General features: G+C 45.7%; 1 protein-coding gene across 1 annotated transcript in view; it reads left to right on the forward strand.

Moving 5' to 3' along the window:
* LOC147098791 (guanylyl cyclase C-like) overlaps positions 1–23,994 on the forward strand; it is a 248,285-nt gene that overhangs the window by 54,150 nt on the left and 170,141 nt on the right. The window contains exon 5 of the mRNA XM_085969476.1: positions 17,028–17,149. Coding sequence (XP_085825602.1) covers positions 17,028–17,149 — 122 coding nt within the window. The remainder of the gene's footprint in view (positions 1–17,027; positions 17,150–23,994) is intronic.

Consider the following 23,994-nt stretch of genomic DNA (forward strand, 5'->3'; position numbering starts at 1 on the left):
TCGCTGTGGCAGATCCACCCATGACCAGAGGGACTGCTGGTTCAAGGACAAAGCATGCAGGCAATGCGGAAAGATTGGACACATTGCACGTGTATGCCGATCTGGACAAAAAAAATCCACGGACAGGAAAAAAAATCAATAAGGAAAAGTACAGAAAGGTACAAATGATGACGGACAGTAGCTCCGAAGACCAGAAGAGCGATAGCGACTCTGGAAACAAGAGACTAAGCTGTCTCAAATTATATAATGTAATTGCCAAAGAAGATTACCAGACCATTTGGGTTACCCTCACGATAGCGGGGTCCCCAGTTAAAATGGAGCTAGATACAGGATCAGCTCTGACCGTCATAAGTCGACGGGATTACGAGCGGCTATTTCCGCATATACCTTTGAAAGACACATCCATTATCTTGAAAACATATACGGGGCAGAAAGTATACCCCAAAGGGAAAATAAGGGTGCCTGTTGTATACAACGGCAAGGAAATACAGAAGTTGTATTTATACGTTCTGCAAGATGGTGGTCCACCGCTGTTGGGACGTGAATGGATCAGGAAGATACGTTTAGACCGGCACTCCATTCAGGCAATGACGGTGACCAGTAAGAAAAAAAATGATGATGACGTCATACCTGAACGATTAAAAGACATCTTGGCCAACGCCAAGGAAGTGTTTCAACAGAAACTAGGAACCTTGAAAGGCATCACCGCCTCAATAAAAGTGGAAGATGCGGCAATTCCCAAGTTTTTTAAGGCAAGGCCGGTGCCATACGCAATTCGTCCAGCAGTCGAGGCAGAGCTGGAGAATTTGGAAAAGGCAGGCGTGTTATCCAAGGTAGATTGGAGCGAGTGGGCAACACCCATCGTCCCGGTCATGAAGAAAACGTTGAATAATGATAAATCTGAAGAACAGAGAAAAATTCGCATCTGTGGGGACTTCAAGGTGACTGTAAACCCAGTCCTTCACACGGTACAGTATCCTCTTCCGAGGATAGAAGATATTTTCACCTCACTATCCGGAGGGAAACGTTTCACCAAAATTGACTTGGCACAGGCATATCTACAGATGGAGGTTGAAGAGGCCTCTAAAAAGTATCTCACGATAAATACACACAAAGGCCTGTACCAGTACAATCGACTGGTTTTCGGAGTAGCATCAGCTCCAGCTATCTGGCAAAGAGCGATGGAGCAAGTCCTCCAAGGGATTCCGGGGACTTAATGCTACCTAGACGACATCCTTGTAACAGGAGAAAACGACAACGAGCACCTTGCCAATTTGGAGCAGATGCTCACTAGGCTGAGAGAACGGGGCCTACGAGCAAATCGCCCCAAGTGCGAATTTTTCCAGAAACAAATATCATATTGTGGCCACATAATTAACGAGGAAGGGTTGCATAAGTCACCTGAAAAAATTGAAGCGGTCATAAAAGCTCCAGCACCTGAAAATGTCTCACAATTAAGGTCATTCCTGGGATTGATAAATTACTATCATAAACTTTTACCGAACTTGTCAACTCTTCTGCACCCTCTTAACGAACTGCTACAAACGGGAGTAATATGGAAATGGAGCGAAGACTGTAAACGTGCCTTCCATAAATGCAAAGGCTTGATCACGTCCAAGGAAGTTTTGGCTCATTACAACCCATCACTGCCAATCAGACTGGCGTGCGATGCATCCCCTTACAGCGTAGGAGCGGTATTATCGCATAGATTCCCTGATGGCTCGGAGCGGCCGATAGCTTTTGCGTCACGCTCATTGAACTCAGCTGAGCGTAACTATGCCCAGATCGACAGGGAAGCACTCAGCCTGGTATGGGGAGTGAAGAAATTCAACCATTACCTACACGGACAAAAATTTACCTTGTTGACTGACCATCAACCCCTTGTCTCCATATTCAACCCTAAAAAGGGTGTTCCCATTATGACAGCGCAAAGGCTACAGAGGTGGTCCCTTTTCCTAGGGGCACACCAATATGACATAGAATACAAAGGATCAAAACAGCATGGGAACGCTGACGGTTTATCGCGCCTACCATTGCCAACGGTAGAAGAGGCACCTACAGTAGACCCAGTGGAGATGTTCCACTCAACCATAGTGGAATGTCTACCAGTAACAAATTCTGCCATTGAAAAGGAAACGAGAAATGACCCGACTCTCTGTCTCTCGAGTCTACGATTTAACGGTAAAGGGATGGCCAGCACATGGCGAACCACTGTTGCTGGCATTCTCGCAAAGAAGAGAACAGCTGTCAGTGTGCCGAGGAACCTTGATGTGTGGATCCAGAGTGGTGATTCCACCCAAACTCCAGGATAAAGTGCTAAAGGAGCTTCACGAGGGGCATCTGGGTGGAGTGAAAATGAAGAACCTAGCCAGAGCGTTTGTGTGGTGGCCAGGTATCGATGGAGACATCGAAGAAATGACCAAGAGCTGCCTAGGATGCCAGAAGGTCCAAAACGCCCCACCACAAGCCCCTCTACATCCATAGGAGTGGCCCTCATCTCCATGGCAAAGGGTACACATCGACTTTGCTGGTCCATTTATGGACTCAATGTTCTTAATCGCGGTTGATGCACACTCCAAGTGGCCGGAGGTAATAAAGATGTCCTCCACCACCACGGAAAAAACCATCACAGTATTAAGGACCATATTTGCCAGGAATGGGCTGCCTGAACAGATCTGTTCTGATAATGGACAGCAATTTGTGTCCGAAGAATTCAGGAAGTTCTTAAAAAACAATGGGGTTAAGCACTACACGTTCGCCCCACACCATCCCGCCACCAATGGATTGGCTGAAAGGTTTGTCCAGACCTTCAAAAAGGCCATAAAGGCCATGGGTAATGAAGACATAAAACTTCAGCATAAGGCAGGTAACTTCTTGTTTGCATACAGGAATGCAACACATGTGGTTACAAACCAAACTCCCGCCATGATGTTCTTCAATAGAAGCCTAAGATGCCGGCTGGATTTGATCAAGCCAAACATCAGAAGGGACGTGGAGAACCGGCAATTTCAAGGCATGAATGAAAGGCCAATTAGAACCTTCCAGATAGGTCAACAAGTTTTGGCCCGGGACTACCGTACCGAGAAATGGCAGCCTGGAACTATTTGCACACGACTAGGACCGCTGATGTATACTGTGGACATTGGAGAAAGCATAATAAGGCACCATGCTGACCAGATCATAGAGTCATCCGAAAAGGGACAACCACAACTCTATACGCCTAGTGATGAAGCAGAGATACCCATAGTATCTACCTCCGATCCGGTGATACTGGAACCAGATGAACCCGACACTGGCATTCAAGCCGAATCAGCCTTGCCAAAAGAACCTACTACACCACCGAGGCGTTATCCGGACCGAGTCAGGAAGCCTCCAGAGAGACTGACTTATAATTGATTAACTGCAGCCAATATGTAGATTATTGTTCTTGTAACATGTTAAATAATGATTACTTAAAATATTATGTACTGGTTGTCTAAAAGGGGAGGAATTGTGGTGTATGTGCCTTTAAGAGCCCCCTGTGTACTGTAATGCCGGTAATGGCCACTCGGGCTATATAAGCCTGTATATTGTCTTGTATCTGTTAGTTCACCTCCAGACTTTGTTCAGTAAACACCTGTGAAACCAACTCCTGCCTTCCGTGTCTCCATTAACACACGGATACAACAGGGATCTCATTGAAACTTATAAAATTCTAACAGGACTAGACAGACTAGATGCAGGAAGGATGTTCCCGATGGCGGGGGAGTCCAGAACCAGGGGTCACAGTCTAATGATAAGGGGTAAGCCATTTAGGACAGAGATGAGGAGGAATTTCTTCACCCAGAGAGTGGTGAATCTGTGGAATTCTCTACCACAGAAGGCAGTTGAGGCCAATTCATTAAATATATTCAAGAAGGAGTTGGATATATTTCTTAAGGCTACAGGGATCAAGGAATATGGGGAGAAGGCAGGGACAGGGTACTGAATTTGGATGATCAGCCATGATCGCATTGAATGGCGGAGCAGGCTCGAGGGGCCGAATGGCCTACTCCTGCTCCTATCTTCTATGTTTCTGTGCCATAGTGAAAGGCTCCCAGTTTGATGCAGCCAATGAACCTCATCGCCAGAGCCAAAAGGCTTCTGTCTCTACTTTCAGCCGACTAAAGTCACATAATGGAATTGAAGAAATATGGTCAGTGCGATTTCTAGATGGTCCATTGGAAGGATTGGGCTTGATGGGCTGGTAGCCTTTTCTCATTTAATGCTTGCCAGCAGAAGGGTCCTTTTGCTTGTTCCAGTGGCTCAGATGGGTATTAAAGATCTCATGGCCATTTCAAAGGAAAGTGGGGATGTTCTCTTTCACCCCACCAGCCTCCACATTCAACGGATCATCCACCGCCATTTCCGCCACCTCCAACGTGATCCCACCACCAAACGCGTCTTCCCCTCCCCTCCCCTTTCAGCATTCCGTAGGGACTGCTCCCTCCGAGACACCCTAGTGTTCTCCTCTATCACCCCCAGCACCCCTTCCCCTTCCCCTTCGCCCGGCACCTTCCCGTGCAAGCGCAGGAGATGCAACACCTGCCCTTATACCTTCCCCCTTCCCACTGTCCAGGGCCCCAAACACCCCTTCCACGTGAAACAGCGATTTACTTGTACTTCTTGCAATCTAGTATACTGTATTCGCTGCTCACGATGCTGTCTCCTCTACATTGGGGAGATCAAACGCAGATTGGTGACTGCTTTGCGGAACACCTCCGTTCAGTCCGTAAGGGTGATCCTGAGCTTCCGGTCGCCTGTCATTTCAATTCACCGCCCCATTCCCACTCAGACCTCACCGTACTCGGGCTCTTGCATTGTTCCATGGAAGCTCACCGTAAACTCGAGGAACAGCACCTCATCTTCCGATTAAGCACTTTACAGCCTTCCGGACTCAATATCAAGTTCAACAATTTCAGATCATAACCTCGGCCCCCATTATATTTTTATATATTTTTTATCCACACTTTTGGTTTGTGCCTTTTCCTTTTTTCTCTCTCCCACATGGCAGCTGTCTCTCATTCTGCCAGCGCATTTCACACTTCATCTAGAGCCGTCTTTTGTCTCTTTACCTGTCCTATTACCATCTCGTCTCGCCTTGAATATCTCTTAATGTCTCTTCACCTCTCACAGACCTTCCCTTTTGTTCTTTCATCCCTTCCCCCATTTCCCAGCCCCCTAACTTGCTTTGTAATCTGTTTCATTTCCTGCTTTTTTCTCAGTTCTGAAGAAGGATTTCGACCTGAAACGTTAACTCTGTTTCTCTCTCCACGGATGTTGCCTGGCCTGCTGAGTTTTTCCAGCATTTTCTGTTGTTACTTCGGATTTCCAGCATCCGAAGTATTTTGCTATCGTATTAATGTTCTCTTGATGTCCTGGCTATCATTCCTCCTTCAACCAACAGCTCCAAAAATGTCTGCTTGTAGGTTTATTGCAAGGTATACATTGGCTTCTGCATTTGTTTAGAAGAAAGAACTTGCATTTATATAGTGCCTGTCCTGTCATTAGGACATTTACATAACACCAGTCACTGCACTTCAAAGTAACGTCATTGTTGGTGAAATATTTTGAGATGTTTCTCAGAGGTGTGATAAGGTTCTTTACAAATGTCCGTAGGTCCTGATTTCAGTAGTAGCATTGTGGGAAGTTGCTACACGTAGACCATGTGTTGCCCCAAGGAAGAGAAAGGAAAAAAAGCGAACTACAGGATCAATAGATCTGTTGAAGGATTCCAATTCAGTAGGGCCCCCTTTACTTGGAACCTCTGACATTGTTCTCCTTCTTTTGCTGGAGAGCAACAAAAGGAGAAGGAACAGCACTGAATCCCATGGTAGCCAACGCCCTACAGCCGGCTGGAGTACTTATAATACCACTGGATGTATAATACTAGTGGGTGTATAATACTACTGGGTGCATAATACTTCTAGGTGTGTAATACTACTGGCTGTATAATACTACTGGTTGCATAATACTTCTAGGTGTGTAATACTACTGGGTGTATAATACTACTGGGTGTATAATACTACTGGGTGTATAATACAACTGGGTGTATAATACTACTGGGTATATAATACTACTGGGCGTATAATACTACTGGGTGTATAATACTACTGGGTATATAATACTACCGGGCATATAATACTACTGGGTGTATAATACTACTGGGTATATAATACTACTGGGTGTATAATACTACTGGGTGTATAATACTACTGGGTGTATAATACTACTGGGTGTATAATACTACTGCGTGTATAATACTAGTGGGTGTATAATAATACTGGGTATATAATACTACTGGGAGTATAATACTACTGGGTGTATAATACTACTGGGAGTGTAATACTACTGGCTGCATAATACTTCTAGGTGTGTAATGCTACTGGGTGTATAATACTACTGGGTGTATAATACTACTAGGTGTGTAATACTACTAGGTGTGTAATACTATTGGGTGTATAATACTACTGGGTGCATAATACTTCTACGTGTGTAATGCTACTGGGTGTATAATACTACTGGGTGTATAATACTACTAGGTGTGTAATACTACTAGGTGTGTAATACTACTGGGTGTATAATACTACTGGGTGTATAATACTACTGGATGTATAATACTACTGGATGTATAATACTACTGGGTGTATAATACTACTGGTTGTATAATACTACTATCTGTGTAATACTACTGGGTGTATAACACTACTCGGTGTGTAATACTACTGGGTGTATAATAGTACTAGGTGTGTAAAACTACTAGGTGTGTAATACTACTGGGTGTATAATACTACTGGGTGTATAATACTACTGTGTGTGTAATACTACTGGGTGTATAATACTACTGGGTGTATAATACTACTGGGTGTGTAATACTACTTGGTGTATAATACTACTGGGTGTATAATACTACTGGGTGTATAATACTACTGGATGTATAATACTACTGGGTGTATAATACTACTGTGTGTGTAATACTACTGGGTGTGTAATACTACTGGGTGTATAATACTACTGGGTGTATAATACTACTGGGTGTGTAATACTACTGGGTATATAATACTACTCGGTGTGTAATACTACTGCGTGTATAATACTAGTGGGTGTATAATAATACTGGGTATATAATACTACTGGGAGTATAATACTACTGGGTGTATAATACTACTGGGAGTGTAATACTACTGGGTGCATAATACTTCTAGGTGTGTAATGCTACTGGGTGTATAATACTACTGGGTGTATAATACTACTAGGTGTGTAATACTACTAGGTGTGTAATACTATTGGGTGTATAATACTACTGGGTGCATAATACTTCTAGGTGTGTAATGCTACTGGGTGTATAATACTACTGGGTGTATAATACTACTAGGTGTGTAATACTACTAGGTGTGTAATACTACTGGGTGTATAATACTACTGGGTGTATAATACTACTGGATGTATAATACTACTGGGTGTATAAAACTACTGGATGTATAATACTACTGGGTGTATAATACTACTGGTTGTATAATACTACTATCTGTGTAATACTACTGGGTGTATAATACTACTCGGTGTGTAATACTACTGGGTGTATAATAGTACTAGGTGTGTAAAACTACTAGGTGTGCAATACTACTGGGTGTATAATACTACTGGGTGTATAATACTACTGTGTGTGTAATACTACTGGGTGTATAATACTACTGGGTGTATAATACTACTGGGTGTGTAATACTACTTGGTGTGCAATACTACTGGGTGTATAATACTACTGGATGTATAATACTACTGGGTGTATAATACTACTGTGTGTGTAATACTACTGGGTGTGTAATACTACTGGGTGTATAATACTACTGGGTGTATAATACTACTGGGTGTGTAATACTACTAGGTGTATAATACTGGGTGTGTAATATTACTGGGTGTATAATACTACTGGGTGTGTAATACTACTGGGTGTATAATACTACTGGTTGTGTAATACTACTGGGTGTATAATACTACTGTGTGTGTAATACTACTGGGTGTGTAATACTACTGGGTGTATAATACTACTGGGTGTATAATACTACTGGGTGTATAATACTACTGGGCGTATAATACTACTGGGCGTATAATACTACTGGGCGTATAATACTACTGGGTGTATAATACTACTGGGTATATAATAATACTGGGTGTATAATACTACTGGGTGTATAATACTACTGGGTGTATAATACTACTGCGTGTATAATACTAGTGGGTGTATAATAATACTGGGTATATAATACTACTGGGAGTATAATACTACTGGGTGTATAATACTACTGGGAGTGTAATACTACTGGGTGCATAATACTTCTAGGTTTGTAATGCTACTGGGTGTATAATACTACTGGGTGTATAATACTACTAGGTGTGTAATACTACTAGGTGTATAATACTATTGGGTGTATAATACTACTGGGTGCATAATACTTCTAGGTGTGTAATGCTACTGGGTGTATAATACTACTGGGTGTATAACACTACTAGGTGTGTAATACTACTAGGTGTGTAATACTACTGGGTGTATAATACTACTGGGTGTGTAATACTACTGGATGTATAATACTACTGGGTGTATAATACTACTGGATGTATAATACTACTGGGTGTATAATACTACTGGTTGTATAATACTACTATCTGTGTAATACTACTGGGTGTATAATACTACTCGGTGTGTAATACTACTGGGTGTATAATAGTACTAGGTGTGTAAAACTACTAGGTGTGTAATACTACTGGGTGTATAATACTACTGGGTGTATAATACTACTGGGTGTATAATACTACTGTGTGTGTAATACTACTGGGTGTATAATACTACTGTGTGTATAATACTACTGGGTGTGTAATACTACTTGGTGTGTAATACTACTGGGTGTATAATACTGGGTGTGTAATATTACTGGGTGTGTAATACTACTGGGTGTATAATACTACTGGTTGTGTAATACTACTGGGTGTATAATACTACTGTGTGTGTAATACTACGGGGTATGTAATACTACTGGGTGTATAATACTACTGGGTGTATAATACTACTGGCTGTATAATACTACTGGGCGTATAATACTACTGGGTGTATAATACTACTGGGTATATAATACTACTGGGTGTGTAATATTACTGGGTGTGTAATACTACTGGGTGTATAATACTACTGGGCGTATAATACTACTGGGTGTATAATACTACTGGGTATATAATACTACTGGGTGTGTAATATTACTGGGTGTATAATACTACTGGGTGTGTAATACTACTGGGTGTATAATACTACTGGGTGTATAATACTACTGGGTGTATAATACTACTGGGTGTGTAATAGTACTGTGTGTGTAATACTACTGGGTGTATAATACTACTGGGTGTATAATACTACTGGGTGTGTAATACTACTTGGTGTATAATACTACTGGGTGTATAATACTACTGGGTGTGTAATACTACTGGGTGTATAATACTACTGGGTGTATAATACTACTGGGCGTGTAATACTACTGGGTGTATAATACTACTCTGTGTGTAATACTACTGGGTGTGTAATACTACTGGGTGTATAATACTACTGGGTGTATAATACTACTGGGTGTGTAATACTACTGGGTGTATAATACTACTGGGTGTGTAATATTACTGGGTGTGTAATACAACTGGGTTTATAATACTACTGGGTGTATAATACTACTGGGTGTATAATACTACTGGGTGTATAATACTACTGGGTGTGTAATACTACTGGGTATATAATACTACTGGGTGTGTAATATTACTGGGTGTGTAATACAACTGGGTTTATAATACTACTGGGTGCATAATACTACTGGGTGTATAATACTACTGGGTGTATAATACTACTGGGTGTGTAATACTACTGGGTGTATAATACTACTGGGTGTATAATACTACTGGGTGAATAATACTACTGGGTGCAAAATACTACTGGATGTATAATGCATAATAAAAACAGAAAATTCCTGAAATATTCAGCAGGTCAGGCAGCATGTGTGACTCCACAGATGAACTGCTGAGTATTTCCAGCATTTTCTGCTTTTATTTCAGATTTAGAGAGCACTGAACTGTGCACAGTTCTGGTCTGCATGTACCTTGGTTCGATTGCACTTGGAGCACTGTGCACAGTTCTGCTCTCCTTATACCTTGGTTAGACCACACTTGGAAAACTGTGCACAGTTCTAGTCTCCATATACCTTGGTTAGACCGCACTTGGAGCGCTGTGCACAGTTCTGGCCTCCATATAGCTTGGTTAGACCACATTTGGAGCACTGTGTACAATTCTGGCCTCCATATTACTTGGTTAGACCACACTTGCAGTACTGTGCACAGTTCTGGTCTCCTCATATCTTGGTTAGACCACATTTGGCATACTGTGCACAGTTCTGGTTTCCATTACCTTGGTTAGACCGCACTTGTAGTACTGTGCTCAGTTCTGGCCTCTATATATCTTGGTTAGACCACACTTGGTGTACTGTGCACAGTTCGAGTCTCCATATACCTTGGTTAGACCAAACGTGGAGTACTGTGCACAGTTCTGGTCTCTATATATCTTGGTTAGACCACACTTGGAGTACTGTGCACAGTTCTGGTTTCCATATTCCTTGGTTAGACCACACTATAGTAATCTGGGATGTTATGATTAAGGCTATCCACCAGGTAGTGCTGTAGCCAATGCTGCTGCTAAGATCAGGGGTTGCTTCCTGTTAAGGTCAGGGGTTAGCTTCCTGCTAAGGTCAGCAAAGGTGCAATGCCTGGAAGCAGGCCTGCCTGGTTGTCTCGCAGTCGTTCAATAAAGCACTCGTATTAATCCTCATACCTCGCCTCTTCGAGTTCCTTGTCTCACTACATGGATTTATCACATTTGGCGATGAGGTAAAACAGGACCCTGAATAAGAGAAGTCTGCCAGGACGTTTAAGCAACAAAATCACGAGCTGCAGTTAGCTACCAGTTGGAAGAGAGCATGGCTGCCATGGTAGGAACGGTCTCCGCTTTTGATATTCAAGCACAAACTTGGGAGGAATACTGTGAAGTGTTGGGTTATTTTTTCGAAGCAAATGAAATAAATGATGCCGGAAAGAGGAAAGCCATTCTGCTTAGTTCAGTGGGAAGTCAAACCTACAGTTTGATGAGGAATCTGCTCAGTCCTGAAAAACCTGGAGACAAATCATTTGTTGAATTAGTGGCCGTGCTAAAAGAACATTTCAACCCTAAGCCTAGTGAGATTGTACAGCGGTTCAAGTTTAATTCAAGGAACAGGAAAGAGGAAGAGAGTGTAATGGACTATGCAGCGGTGTTGTGTAAATTGGCACAAGATTGCAATTATGGGAACAACCTGAAGGAAATGCTGAGAGATAGGCTAGTTTGTGGAATAATGGATGACCGAATGCAGCGCAGATTATTATCCGAGACTGGGCTTACTTATGAAAAAGCATTGGAACTTGCTCAAGCCATAGAGACAGCGAACCGAGATGTACAAGAAATACAGGGTTCAGACAGGGCTAATGCTACGCAAGTTGCAGGTCAAGTTGTTGTGCATAAGTTGAACATGCATCAGAAACCACAACATGAGCATGTGAAGGCATGTTATAGATGCAAGGTCGATCGCCTGGCGAGTGAATGCCGGTTTCTGGAGGAAAAGTGCTACAAGTGTGGGAAACAAGGACACATAAAATGAGCTTGCAGGGCAAAATCACCTGTGGAGGAATCCAAACCAAAAGGGGGAGGACAGCAAAACCAAGGGGGAGAAGTGAAAAAACATGGAGCACACCACATCAGTGGGGAAGCTGAGGAAGAAGAGGACATGTTCATAATGTATGGCATGTTAGAGAACATTCCAAAAGTGTCTCCTATCACATTGCAACTGACAGTAAATGACTCTAAGGTGAACTTTGAAGTGGATACAGGGTGCGGCGTGACCATAATGAACAAGGCAGAGTACTCAAAATTGTGGAACCGTGCAAAAGTTCCAGAGTTAAAGCCTTGCTCCCTGCATCTTAAAACATATACAGGTGAATGAGTAGCAACATTAGGTACAGCTAAGGTAATTGTGCAACACAGGGACACAGTGGAACAGCTACCTGTAGTTATAGTATTGGGTACCGGACCAAACCTGTTAGGTTGGGGCTGGATAAAAGAACTTAAATTAGACTGGGGAGCAGTACATCAAATAGATGCGGGCAAACAGTTGACTTTGCAAGAAGTGTTGAGTGAACATGAGAATGTGTTCAAGGAGGAACTTGGCACATTTAATGGCCCCCCAGCTAAGATTTATGTAGACAAGGAGGCACCGCCAAGGTTTTTTAAACAACGACCTGTGCCTTATGCCATGAGGCCAAAAGTAGAGGCTGAGCTTGACCGTCTATTGAGAGAGAACATACTGGAGCCAGTGAAATGTTCGGAATGGGCAGCTCCCATAGTACCTGTTTTAAAACCGGACAATTCGGTAAGACTCTGTGGAGACTATAAATTGACAGTCAATCGGGTGTCTAAACTAGAGCAGTATCCTATTCCCAAAACAGAGGATCTCTTTGCAAACCTGGCTGGAGGAAAGAAATTCACAAAGTTGGATATGAGTCATGCCTACTTGCAGATTACACTGGATGACGAATCAAAGAAGTATATCACCATAAATACACACAAGGGCTTGTTTACATATAACCGCTTACCATTTGGTGTCTCATCTAGTCCAGCTATCTTCCAGAGGACAATCGAAGGTGTACTGCAAGGGATTCCACATGTTTCCATCTATCTGGATGACATTCTGGTGATGGGAAGAACTGACTAGGAGCATCTGAGCACCCTGAGAGAGGTACTACAGAGATTGGAGAGGGCAGGGTTCCGGCTCAAGAGGAGTAAGTGCACTTTCCTGGGGAATGAGGCAGTGTTCCTGGGACACAGAGTGGACACCACCGGGCTCCATCCACTCAAGGAGAAGGTACAAGCACTGCAGGACGCCCCTGCTCATACAAATGTGGCTGAGTTAAAAGCTTACCTGGGACTGCTGAACTATTATAACAGGTTTTTACCAAACTTGTCAACTGTGTTAGCACCTCTTCACAAACTACTGCGCAAGGAGACAAAGTGGGAGTGGGGAGAGGAGCAGGGGGTTTCATTTGAACAGTCCAAGAAACTGATGCTGTCGTCGGATGTGCTGGTTCACTACAATGCAGAGAAAGACATCATTCTCTCTTGTGATGCTTCACCTTACGGGGTGGGGGCAGTTCTTTCACACTGCATGGAAGATGGAACTGAAAGACCAATAGGATTTATGTCCCGAACTCTAACACCAGTGGAAAAAAACTATTCCCAGTTAGACAAAGAGGGGTTAGCAGTAATGTTTGGGTTACAGAGGTTTCACAAGTACATATATGGCAGGAAGTTCACCATATGCACCGATCATATAAACCTCTTATCTCTCTTTTCAATGAAATGAAAGCAGTTCCACAGATGGTGTCACCCCGGATCCAGAGGTGGGCCGTGACATTGAGGGCATATGAGTATGTCATTGTCTACAAGGCGGGCAAGTACCATGGGAACGCAGATGCCTTGAGCCGTCTTCCACTGCCAGGCACACCTATCCATGCAGCTCCAGAGGACAGAGTGTTGATGTTGGAGGACACTGACACAGCACTTGTGACTGCAGAGCAAGTAAGAACATGGACAGGTAAAAATCCAGTACTGTCTAGAGTTCGAGAATATGTGGTGAGGGGATGGCCACAGCATCCGAAAGGGGCTGACTTCACACCCTACAGTGTCAGGAAAACAGAGCTGAGTGTGCAGGATGGTTGCGTGTTGTGGGGAGCACGAGTGATTATTCCACAGCCAGCATGACAGTCTATCCTAGAGCAACTACATCAGTGTCATCCTGGGGTCTTGCATATGAAAGCCTTGTCTAGGAGTTACTTGTGGTGGCCAAAGCTAGATGAGGAGATAGAAAATCTAGTCAAGACATGCAGCACTTGTCAGGAACACCGGAAGGCACCAGCAGCGGCTCCTCTCCACCTCTGGGAGTGGCCGGATAAACCATGGAGAAGATTGCACTTAGATTATGCGGGTCCATTCATGGGGAAGATGTTCCTCATAATCATTGATGCACATTCCAAATGGATGGATGTTTATCCTGTAAATTCTGCTTCCGCCACTACTACTATAGACTGCCTGCGTCGGAGCTTCAGTAATCAAGGGCTACCGGAGATCGTGGTAAGTGACAATGCCACTTGTTTTGTGAGTACAGAGACAAAAGAGTTCTTGAGAAAAAATGGCAAAGTGCAGGTGACCTCGGCCCCATATCATCCGTCCTCAAATGGACTTGCGGAGAGAGCCATACAAACATTTAAAGAGATGATGAAAAAAAGTGCAGAAGGGAGTTTAGCAGCCAAAGTGTCACGGGTTCTGTTCAGCTACAGAATAACACCTCAATCCACCACAGGACTCTCTCCTGCTGAGATGTTATTAGGTCGTAGACTATGTTCCACTCTTGACCTTGTCCACCCAGACCTAAAAAGGAAAATGGAAAACAGACAAAACAAACAAAAAGAGAACCATGACAAAAGAACAAAGAGCCGAAGTTTTGGAGGAGGAGATGCGGTCCTTACCAGGAATTTCAGTTATGGACCCAAGTGGATTCCTGGCTTCATAGACTCAATGACCGGTCCCGTATCATACAAGGTCATGTTGGGTAATGGTAGGGTAGTACGCAGACATGTAGATCAGATACTTACCAGACAAGGGGAAATTGAAATGAAGGTTCCAGATGCAATGGCTGAGGACAGGTTTGCCCCCAGTTATCCAAGTGCATCTGTGGTGCCACCACCAGGGACAGAGACTATTCCACAGGAACCCATTCGCCAAGAGGAAACCATCGTTGCAGAGTCAGATACTCCGAGCACTGCTCAGGAGCAGCTGGTGGCTTCACCACAAACAAGCAGGGACTTTACTGTCAGACGTTCACAAAGACCTCGCAAGCCACCAGAGAGATTGATACTGACCTGTTAGATTTGTCAAGTATGGAACATGGTGAATGGAGACTTCTTATGTGACCCTTAGGAATGGTTGTTTGTTAAGAAATTCATTCTGAAATCTTAAGGGGGGAGGGACATAGTAATCTGGGATGTTATGATTAAGGTTATCCACCAGGTGGTGCTGTAGCCAATGCTGCTGCTAAGGTCAGGGGTTGCTTCCTGTTAAGGTCAGGGGTTAGCTTCCTGCTAAGGTCAGCAAAGGTGCAATGCCTGGAAGCAGGCCTGCCTGGTTGTCTCGCAGTCGTTCAATAAAACACTCGTATTAATCCTCATACCTCGCCTCTTCGAGTTCCTTGTCTCACTACATGGATTTATCACAACACTTAGAGAGTACAGTTATGGTCTCCATACTATAAAAAGTACATAGAAGCACTGGAGAAAGTGCAAAAAAGATTTTACAAAGATGGTACTGCAATTGAGAGATTACAGCTATTGGGAAAGATTGAACAGGCTGGGGCTTTTTTCTTTAGATTATAGAAAACTTAGGGGTCTTTAAAATTATGAGTTGGTTGGACAGGGTAGATGTGGAATGTTTCTATTTGTGGGAGAATCTAAAACTAGGGGCCATAAATACAAGAGAGTCACTAAGAAGCGGGGGTCTGGGACTAAGCATGACTGCTCTTCCAAAGAGAGAGCACAGACACGATGGGCTGAATGGCCTCCTTCTGTGCTGTAAGTTTCTGTGTTTCTATGGGGGAGAAACTGAGTTGCGCTCTCTTAGGGCGCTAATGGGAGGCGCAAAGCAACTGAATTTTTCCCCCTATGAATCCAATAGGGAAATAAGGAGAACTTTCTTTACTCAGAGAGTGGTGAGAATGTGAAACTCGCTACCATAGGAAGTGGTTGAGGCAAATAGCTTAGATGCTTTCAAAAGGAAACTACATGAGAGAAAAGGGAATAGAAAGATATGCTGAAAGGCTGAGATGAGGAAGATGGAATGGGAGGAGACCTGTGTGGAGCATAAACACCAGCACAGACTAGTTCACAGAATCACAGAATCACAGAAACCCCACAGTGCAGATAGAGGCCATTTCGGCCCATCGAGCCTGCACCGACACATATCCCACCCGATCCCCGTAACCCCTACACCAACACATATCCCACCCTATCCCCGTAACCCCACGTATTTAATCCCCCTAACACTAAGGGTCAATTTATCATAGCCAATCAACCTAACCCGCACATCTTTGGGCCGAATGGCTTGTGTCTGTGCAGTAATATAATTCTATATAATTTCTAGCATCCACAGTATTTTGCTTTTGTTTGCGTGTATAATACTGCTGGGTGCAATACTCAAAATATGTCTGGGTGTACTACGCGTAACATTACTGTATATATAATACTACTCGGTGTAGTACTCAATACTACTGGATATATACCTATATATCCTCGGGAACGGTAGCATCGTGGTTATGTTACTGGACTAGTAATTCAAAGACGTGAGTTTAAATGGCTGCTGAGGAATTTAAATTCAGTTGATTAAATAAATCTGTAATGGTGACCATGTAACTACCAAAACTATGTAAAAACCCATCTGGTTCACTAGCGTCCTTCAGGGAAGGAAATCTGCCGTCCTTATCCGGTCTGGCCGATATGTGACTCCAGACCCACAGCAATGTGCTTGACTCTTAATTTGCATCTGAAATGGCCTGGTAAGCCACTCAGTTGTACTGGGATGGGCAATAAATGCTGGGCCTGCCAGTGACACCCACATTCCATGGATGAATAAAAAAAACCATATAATAGTACTGGGTGTAATATTCATACTATGGGTGGGTGTCGTACTCCTAATACTACTAGGTGTAACAACAATGACTGCACTTCAGAAAGCAATCTATTGGCTTTGAGGTGTCCTGGGATGTGATAAGTTGTGTGATGTGAGTGAAATTTGATTCTTTCTTACAGGATGTGCCCCAACCCTTTAATGTATTCTGTTTCTATGATTTTAGGTACATGAATGCTTTGGAAGCTGGGTCAGCTCCATTCTCTTTGGGTTTAGAGCTTAAGGAAATTATCCGCGACCCAACAAAATTCAGGAAGATACTGAATGACTCACAGAGGAAGAGTAATGGTGAGAATCCTGTCTCTGCTCCAGGTGCTGTGTAAATAGGTCATTCAGTTAAAAATTGCGGGATGTCAGAAAACTGAGGAAGCGTTTTAACAAACTGTCAGTCCCACAGGCAGAACTGTCACGTGATATCTCCATCTGTTTCTTTCACCCAATTTCTTGTTCTCCTTTTATGAAAACACTGACCCAGTGACCCAGTATAGAACATTCTAGGGGAAGCAAAAGAAAAATATGGCTAATCAAGCATATCCCTTTGATTGATCCAAACCCTACGCTTCACACCACATCCCGTCAATCCTCACTATCAACCTTCTCACCACGTCCCCTCAATCCTCACTATCAACCTTCTCACCACGTCCCCTCAATCCTCACTATCAACCTTCTCACCACATCCCCTCAATCCTCACTATCAACCTTCTCACCACGTCCCCTCAATCCTCACTATCAACCTTCTCACCATGTCCCCTCAATCCTCACTATCAACCTTCTCACCACGTCCCCTCAATCCTCACTATCAACCTTCTCACCACGTCCCCTCAATCCTCATTATCAACCTTCTCACCATGTCCCCTCAATCATCACTATCAACCTTCTCACCACGTCCCCTCAATCCTTACTATCAACCTTCTCACCATGTCCCCTCAATCCTCACTATCAACCTTCTCACCACGTCCCCTCAATCCTCATTATCTACCTTCTCACCACGTCCCTCAATCCTCACTATCAACCTTCTCACAACCTCCCCTCAATCCTCACTATCAACCTTCTCACCACATCCCCTCAATCCTCACTATCAACCTTCTCACAACCTCCCCTCAATCCTCACTATCAACCTTCTCACCACATCCCCTCAATCCTCACTATCAACCTTCTCACCACGTCCCCTCAATCTTCACTATCTAACTTCTCACCACGTCCCCTCAATCCTCACTATCAACCTTCTCACAACCTCCCCTCAATCCTCACTATCAACCTTCTCACCACATCCCCTCAATCCTCACTATCAACCTTCTCACAACCTCCCCTCAATCCTCACTATCAACCTTCTCACCACGTCCCCTCAATCTTCACTATCTAACTTCTCACCACGTCCCCTCAATCCTCACTATCAACCTTCTCACAACCTCCCCTCAATCCTCACTATCAACCTTCTCACCACATCCCCTCAATCCTCACTATCAACCTTCTCACCACGTCCCCTCAAACCTCATTATCTACCTTCTCACCACGTCCCCTCAATCCTCACTATCAACCTTCTCACCACGTCCTCTCAATCCTCACTATCAACCTTCTCACCACGTCCCCTCAATCCTCACTATCAACCTTCTCACCACGTCCCCTCAATCCTCACTATCAACCTTCTCACCACGTCCCCTCAATCCTCACTATCAACCTTCTCACCACTGTAGTGTATGTACCTTTAAGGGGGAGAACTACTTTTTACAGCTCCTGTATCCTGTAGTACCAGCAGTGACCACACCTGTATATAAGCCCTGAGTGGTGCTCTGTACAGTCAGTTGCAGTTTGAACCTCATCCAGTAAACACCTGTTGATCGTTCCCTACAGTCTTTGTCTGATTATTGAAAGGACACAACATTAAGATACCCGGATCTAACATTGGCGACGAGAAGATTCGAACCTACCTGCAACTCTGCATAAGGAGGTCGAGTCCAGAAGCACGGGCATCGCAGGGGAGGCTGTCGAGATCCAGGCTTGGCCTTCCAGCCACGGTGGTCCAGCGAAACGGGCTGGCAACAGGTACTGCGCAGACCCTTCCCGGACAGCGGTGGCTAGAGCCGACCGAGCGGCACAGAAAGGACCGAGCAGCGTCGACGGGGGAGAGAGAGAGGGCAGAGCACACGGGGTGCAGCCGGTGTTCAAGGGCCGAGCAGCGTCAACGAGAGAGAGCAGAGCGCAGCCGGTGTTCGGGACCGAGCGGCGTCAACGGGGGAAAGAGGCGAGAGAGAGCAGAGCACAGCCGGTATTCAGGGGCCGAGCAGCGTCAACGGGGGAGAGAGGCGCGCAGGAAAACGCGAGGCGCTGCCATTGCCACGAGCGCCGCAGAGAACGGCATTGGCAGCAGTGCAGGAGCAGCGCGCGAGGCCCACAGGGCGTCGCCATTTGCCAGGAGGACCACCGAGAGCAGCGTTGGCAGCAGCGCGGGAGACGCCATTTTAAGCCGCTGCGGGGAAGAAAGGAAAGCACGGGAGACGCCATTTTAAGCCGCAGCGGGGAAGAAAGGAAAGCGCGGGAGACGCCATTATAAGCCAGTCTAACCACACCCAAAAATGCCGAAGAGTGGCAGTATCACCGTGTTCGACAATGAAGTCGAAGATTGGACGACATATGTCGAACGCATAGAAGTATACTGCAAGGCGAATGACGTGCCAGATGACAAGAAAGCGCTGGTATTGTTGAATTCAATGGGTGCAAAAATATATGGCTTACTACGAAACCTAGTAACCCCAGAGAAGCCAGTAGAAAAGGATTTTGAAAACATAGTGTCAATCCTACAGGACCACTTAAACCCCACACCGCTGCTGATAGCAGAAAGATTTAAGTTTCATGGAAGGAACCAGCATAAAGATGAAAGTAATGCTGAGTATTTAACGGAACTGCGCAAGCTATCGAAACACTGCCAGTTTGGAACGGGACTAGCAGATACTTTAAGGGACAAGTTTGTGTGTGGGCTTCAAAGTGAAGGAACCCAGAAACGGCTTCTATCAGAAAAGGATCTTACGCTGGACAAGGCTTTCAGCATTGCAGTATCACACGAAGCAGCCGCACGGGGCGCTGCAGAGATACAACGGAGACCGCAAGAATATGGCACAAACGAAATGTCATACGGAACAGTGAAGTGCTATTGCTGTGGCAGAACAACACACGACCATAATGATTGCTGGTTCAAGGACAAAGTGTGCAGACAGTGTGGAAAAGTAGGACACATAGCAAGAGTCTGCAGGTCGGGAAAGAAAACCAGCAGCAAGAAATCTCCACAGGAGAAGTACAAGAAGGTACATAAGGTGACGGAGAGTAGTTCAGACGAACAGAAGAGTGATACAAACTCCGGAAGCAAGGAGCTGGGTTGTCTGAAACTACATAATGTGATCAAAACGGAGGATCACCAAACTATCTGGGTCACGCTGAAGATAGCAGGAGTCCAAGTGAAAATGGAATTGGACACAGGATCAGCCCTAACAGTCATAAACTGAAGGGACTACAAGCGGCTATTCTCACATATACCCTTGAGAGATACAAAGATTGTCTTGAAGACGTACACGGGGCAAAAAGTCTACCCCAAAGGAAAAATAAGGGTGAACGCTATATATAACGGCAAGGAAACACCAAAAATGGACCTATATGTATTGCCAGATGGAGGACCACTACTACTAGGACGTGAATGGATCCGGAAGATACAGCTAGATTGGCATTCCATACAAGCACTGACTGTAGATGCCAAAAAGGATGATGACGTCACACCTGGACGACTGTCAAAAATGCTAACTGACGCACAAGAAGTGTTCCAGCAGGGACTCGGAACACTAAAAGGCATAACAGCGATGATCAAAATAGAGGAAAATGCAAGGCCAAAGTTTTTTAAGGCCAGACCGGTACCTTATGCGATCCGCCCAGCCGTCGAAGCAGAGCTGGAAGTTTTGGAATGTTCAGGAGTACTGTCCAAAGTGGACTGGAGCGAGTGGGCTACACCCATCGTTCCTGTAATGAAGAGGTCGTTGAGTAATACGCCTGGGGAACCAAAGAAGGTTCGCATCTGTGGGGACTTTAAGGTGACAGTGAACCCAGTCCTTCACACTGTACAATATCCGCTTCCGCGGATTGAAGATATTTTCGCTTCGCTATCTGAAGGGAAACGCTTCACTAAGATTGATCTGGCCCAGGCGTACCTGCAAATGGAGGTAGAAGAAGCCTCGAAACAGTACCTCACGATCAACACTCATAAAGGTCTCTACCAATACAACCGGCTGGTGTTCGGGGTAGCATCAGCTCCGGCTATTTGGCAAAGGGCAATGGATCAAGTCCTGCAAGGGATTCCAGGGACCCAGTGTTATTTGGACGACATCCTGGTCACGGGTGAAAATGACAGTGATCACCTCGCCAACCTGGAGCAGGTGCTCACTAGATTGAAGGAATATGGGCTCCGAGCTAATCGCCACAAATGCGAGATTTTCCAGGAGCAGATCTCGTATTGTGGCCACGTTATTGATAAAGAGGGGTTACATAAGTCCCCTGAAAAGATTGAGGCAGTAGTCAAGGCTCCAGCACCGGAAAATGTGTCACAACTGAGGTCATTCCTCGGGCTGGTGAACTACTACCATAAGTTCTTGCCGAATTTGTCTACCGTACTACACCCACTGAACACCTTAGTGCAAACGGGGGTACCATGGAAGTGGAGTGACGAATGTAAACGAGCTTTCCAGAAGAGTGATGCGCTATCAATTACTCATAAAAGACTGAGAGTTAAGAGAGTAACTAAAGGCTTTTATTAACAAAAGAATGAAGGTCTGCCTCGAGTGGTCGACCGGTCCAGAATACAAAGGGGGCTGGGGAGCAGTCACCTTTATACTAGGACTTGTGGGAGGAGTCAGCCGAGGCATGTCCAGGCATGTACACAGTGGAATACAAACAGTGGTTTACCACATTCACCCCTTGTTTAAAATTGAGTCCGGCGGGGTGAAGTGTATTAAAAGTTAGTGTATTGGAGTCTCTCCGGAGGTCTTGTCTGCCGCTGTGATCGGCGTGGCGACGGCAGGGGTAGTGGAGCTTCCGGCGTCGAGTCCCGCATAGGCTGTGGCACAGGCGTGTCGTCCTCGTAGGTGTCGAGCGGGTCGCTGGACCCAGGCCTGCCGTCTGCTGGGGCTGGATATCGGATCGTGGGGGGGGGGTGGTAGTGAGTAGTGGGTTACTACGGCCCCCGAGGGTGCAAGGTCTCTTATGGAGACTGTGTCCTCCCGCCCGTCCAGGTATGCAATGTAAGCATACTGGGGGTTGGCGTGGAGGAGGTCGACCCTCTCGACCAGGGGGTCCGTTTTATGGGTCCTCACGTGCCTTCTCAGTAGGACCGGCCCTGGGGACGTCAGCCATGGCGGTAGTGATGTCCCCGATGTGGACTTCCTTGGGAAGACAAACATTTTCTCATGAGGGGTGGCGTTAGTGGCAGTGCAGAGCAGTGACCGAATAGAGTGGAGCGCATCGGGGAGAACATCCTGCCAGCGGGAGGTTGGAAGGCCCCTAGACTTTAAGGCTAGCAGGGCGGCCTTCCAAACTGTCGCATTTTCTCTTTCCACCTGTCCGTTCCCCCGGGGGTTGTAACTGGTGGTCCTGCTTGTGGCAATACCCCTAGTTAGCAGGTACTGACGGAGTTCGTCGCTCATAAACGATGAGCCCCGGTCGCTATGGATATAGCTGGGGAAACCGAACAGGGTGAAGAGGTCGTTCAGACATTTAATGACCGTGGCACTGGTCATGTCCGGGCAGGGGATGGCGAATGGGAAACGGGAGTACTCATCAATAATATTGAGGAAGTACACATTGCGGTCGGAGGAGGGGAGAGGCCCTTTAAAATCAACGCTCAGGCGCTCGAAGGGGCGAGTGGCTTTTATCAGGTGGGCCCTGTCTGGTCTATAAAAGTGCGGTTTGCACTCAGCGCAGACTTGGCAGTTCCTGGTCATGGTCCTGACCTCCTCAATAGAGTAAGGCAGGTTGCGGGCCTTGATGAAGTGGAAGAACCTGGTGACCCCCGGGTGGCAGAGGTCATTGTGGAGGGCCCGCAGTCTATCGATCTGCGCGCTGGCGCAGGTGCCACGCGATAGCGCATCCGGGGGTTCATTGAGCTTCCCGGGCCGGTACAAGATCTCGTAATTGTAGGTGGAAAGTTCGATTCTCCACCTCAAGATCTTGTCATTTTTGATTTTGCCCCTCTGCTTGTTGTTAAACATGAAAGCAACTGAACATTGGTCAGTGAGCAGGGTAAATCGTTTTCCGGCCAGGTAGTGCCTCCAATGACGCACAGCCTCCACAATCGCCTGGGCCTCCTTCTCAACAGCGGAGTGTCTGGTCTCCGGGCCTTGGAGGGTTCGTGAAAAGAAGGCCACGGGTCTCCCCGCCTGATTGAGGGTAGCGGCCAGGGCAAAGTCGGACGCGTCGCTTTCCACCTGGAAGGGGATGGATTCGTCCACTGCGTGCATGGTGGCTTTGGCAATGTCTTCCTTGATACGGTGGAAGGCTAAGCGGGCCTCTGCCGTCAAGGGAAAAGAGGTGGACTTGATCAGCGGATGGGCCTTGTCCGCATAGTAGGGGACCCACTGGGCATAATAGGAGAAAAACCCTAGGCACCTCTTCAGGGCCTTGAGGCAGTGGGGCAGTGGGAGTTCCATAAGGGGACGCATCCGGTCGGGGTCGGGGCCGATGACTCCGTGTTCCACAACACAGCCAAGGATGGCGAGGCGGTTTGTGCGGAATATGCACTTCTCCTTGTTATATGTCAGGTTCAGGAGTTGGGCGGTGCGGAGGAATTTTTCGAGGTTTGCGTCATGGTCCTGCAAGTCACGGCCGCAGATGGTCACATTGTCCAGATATGGGAAAGTGGCCTGCAACGCATTTTGATCTACCATCCGGTCCATCTCCCTTTGGAAGATGGAGACCCCGTTGGTGACGCCAAAGGGAACCCTAAGGAAGTGATAGAGGCGGCCGTTTGCCTCAAAGGCAGTATACTGGCGGTCCTCAGGGCGGATAGGGAGCTGGTGGTACGCTGATTTCAGGTCAATGGTCGAGAAGACGCGGTACTGCGCGATCTGGTTGACCATATCAGCTATGCGGGGGAGTGGGTA

Source organism: Somniosus microcephalus, chromosome 28, assembly GCF_052327205.1.
Source record: "Somniosus microcephalus isolate GS21.2 chromosome 28, FLI_Smic_1.0, whole genome shotgun sequence".
Lineage (NCBI taxonomy): Eukaryota > Metazoa > Chordata > Chondrichthyes > Squaliformes > Somniosidae > Somniosus > Somniosus microcephalus.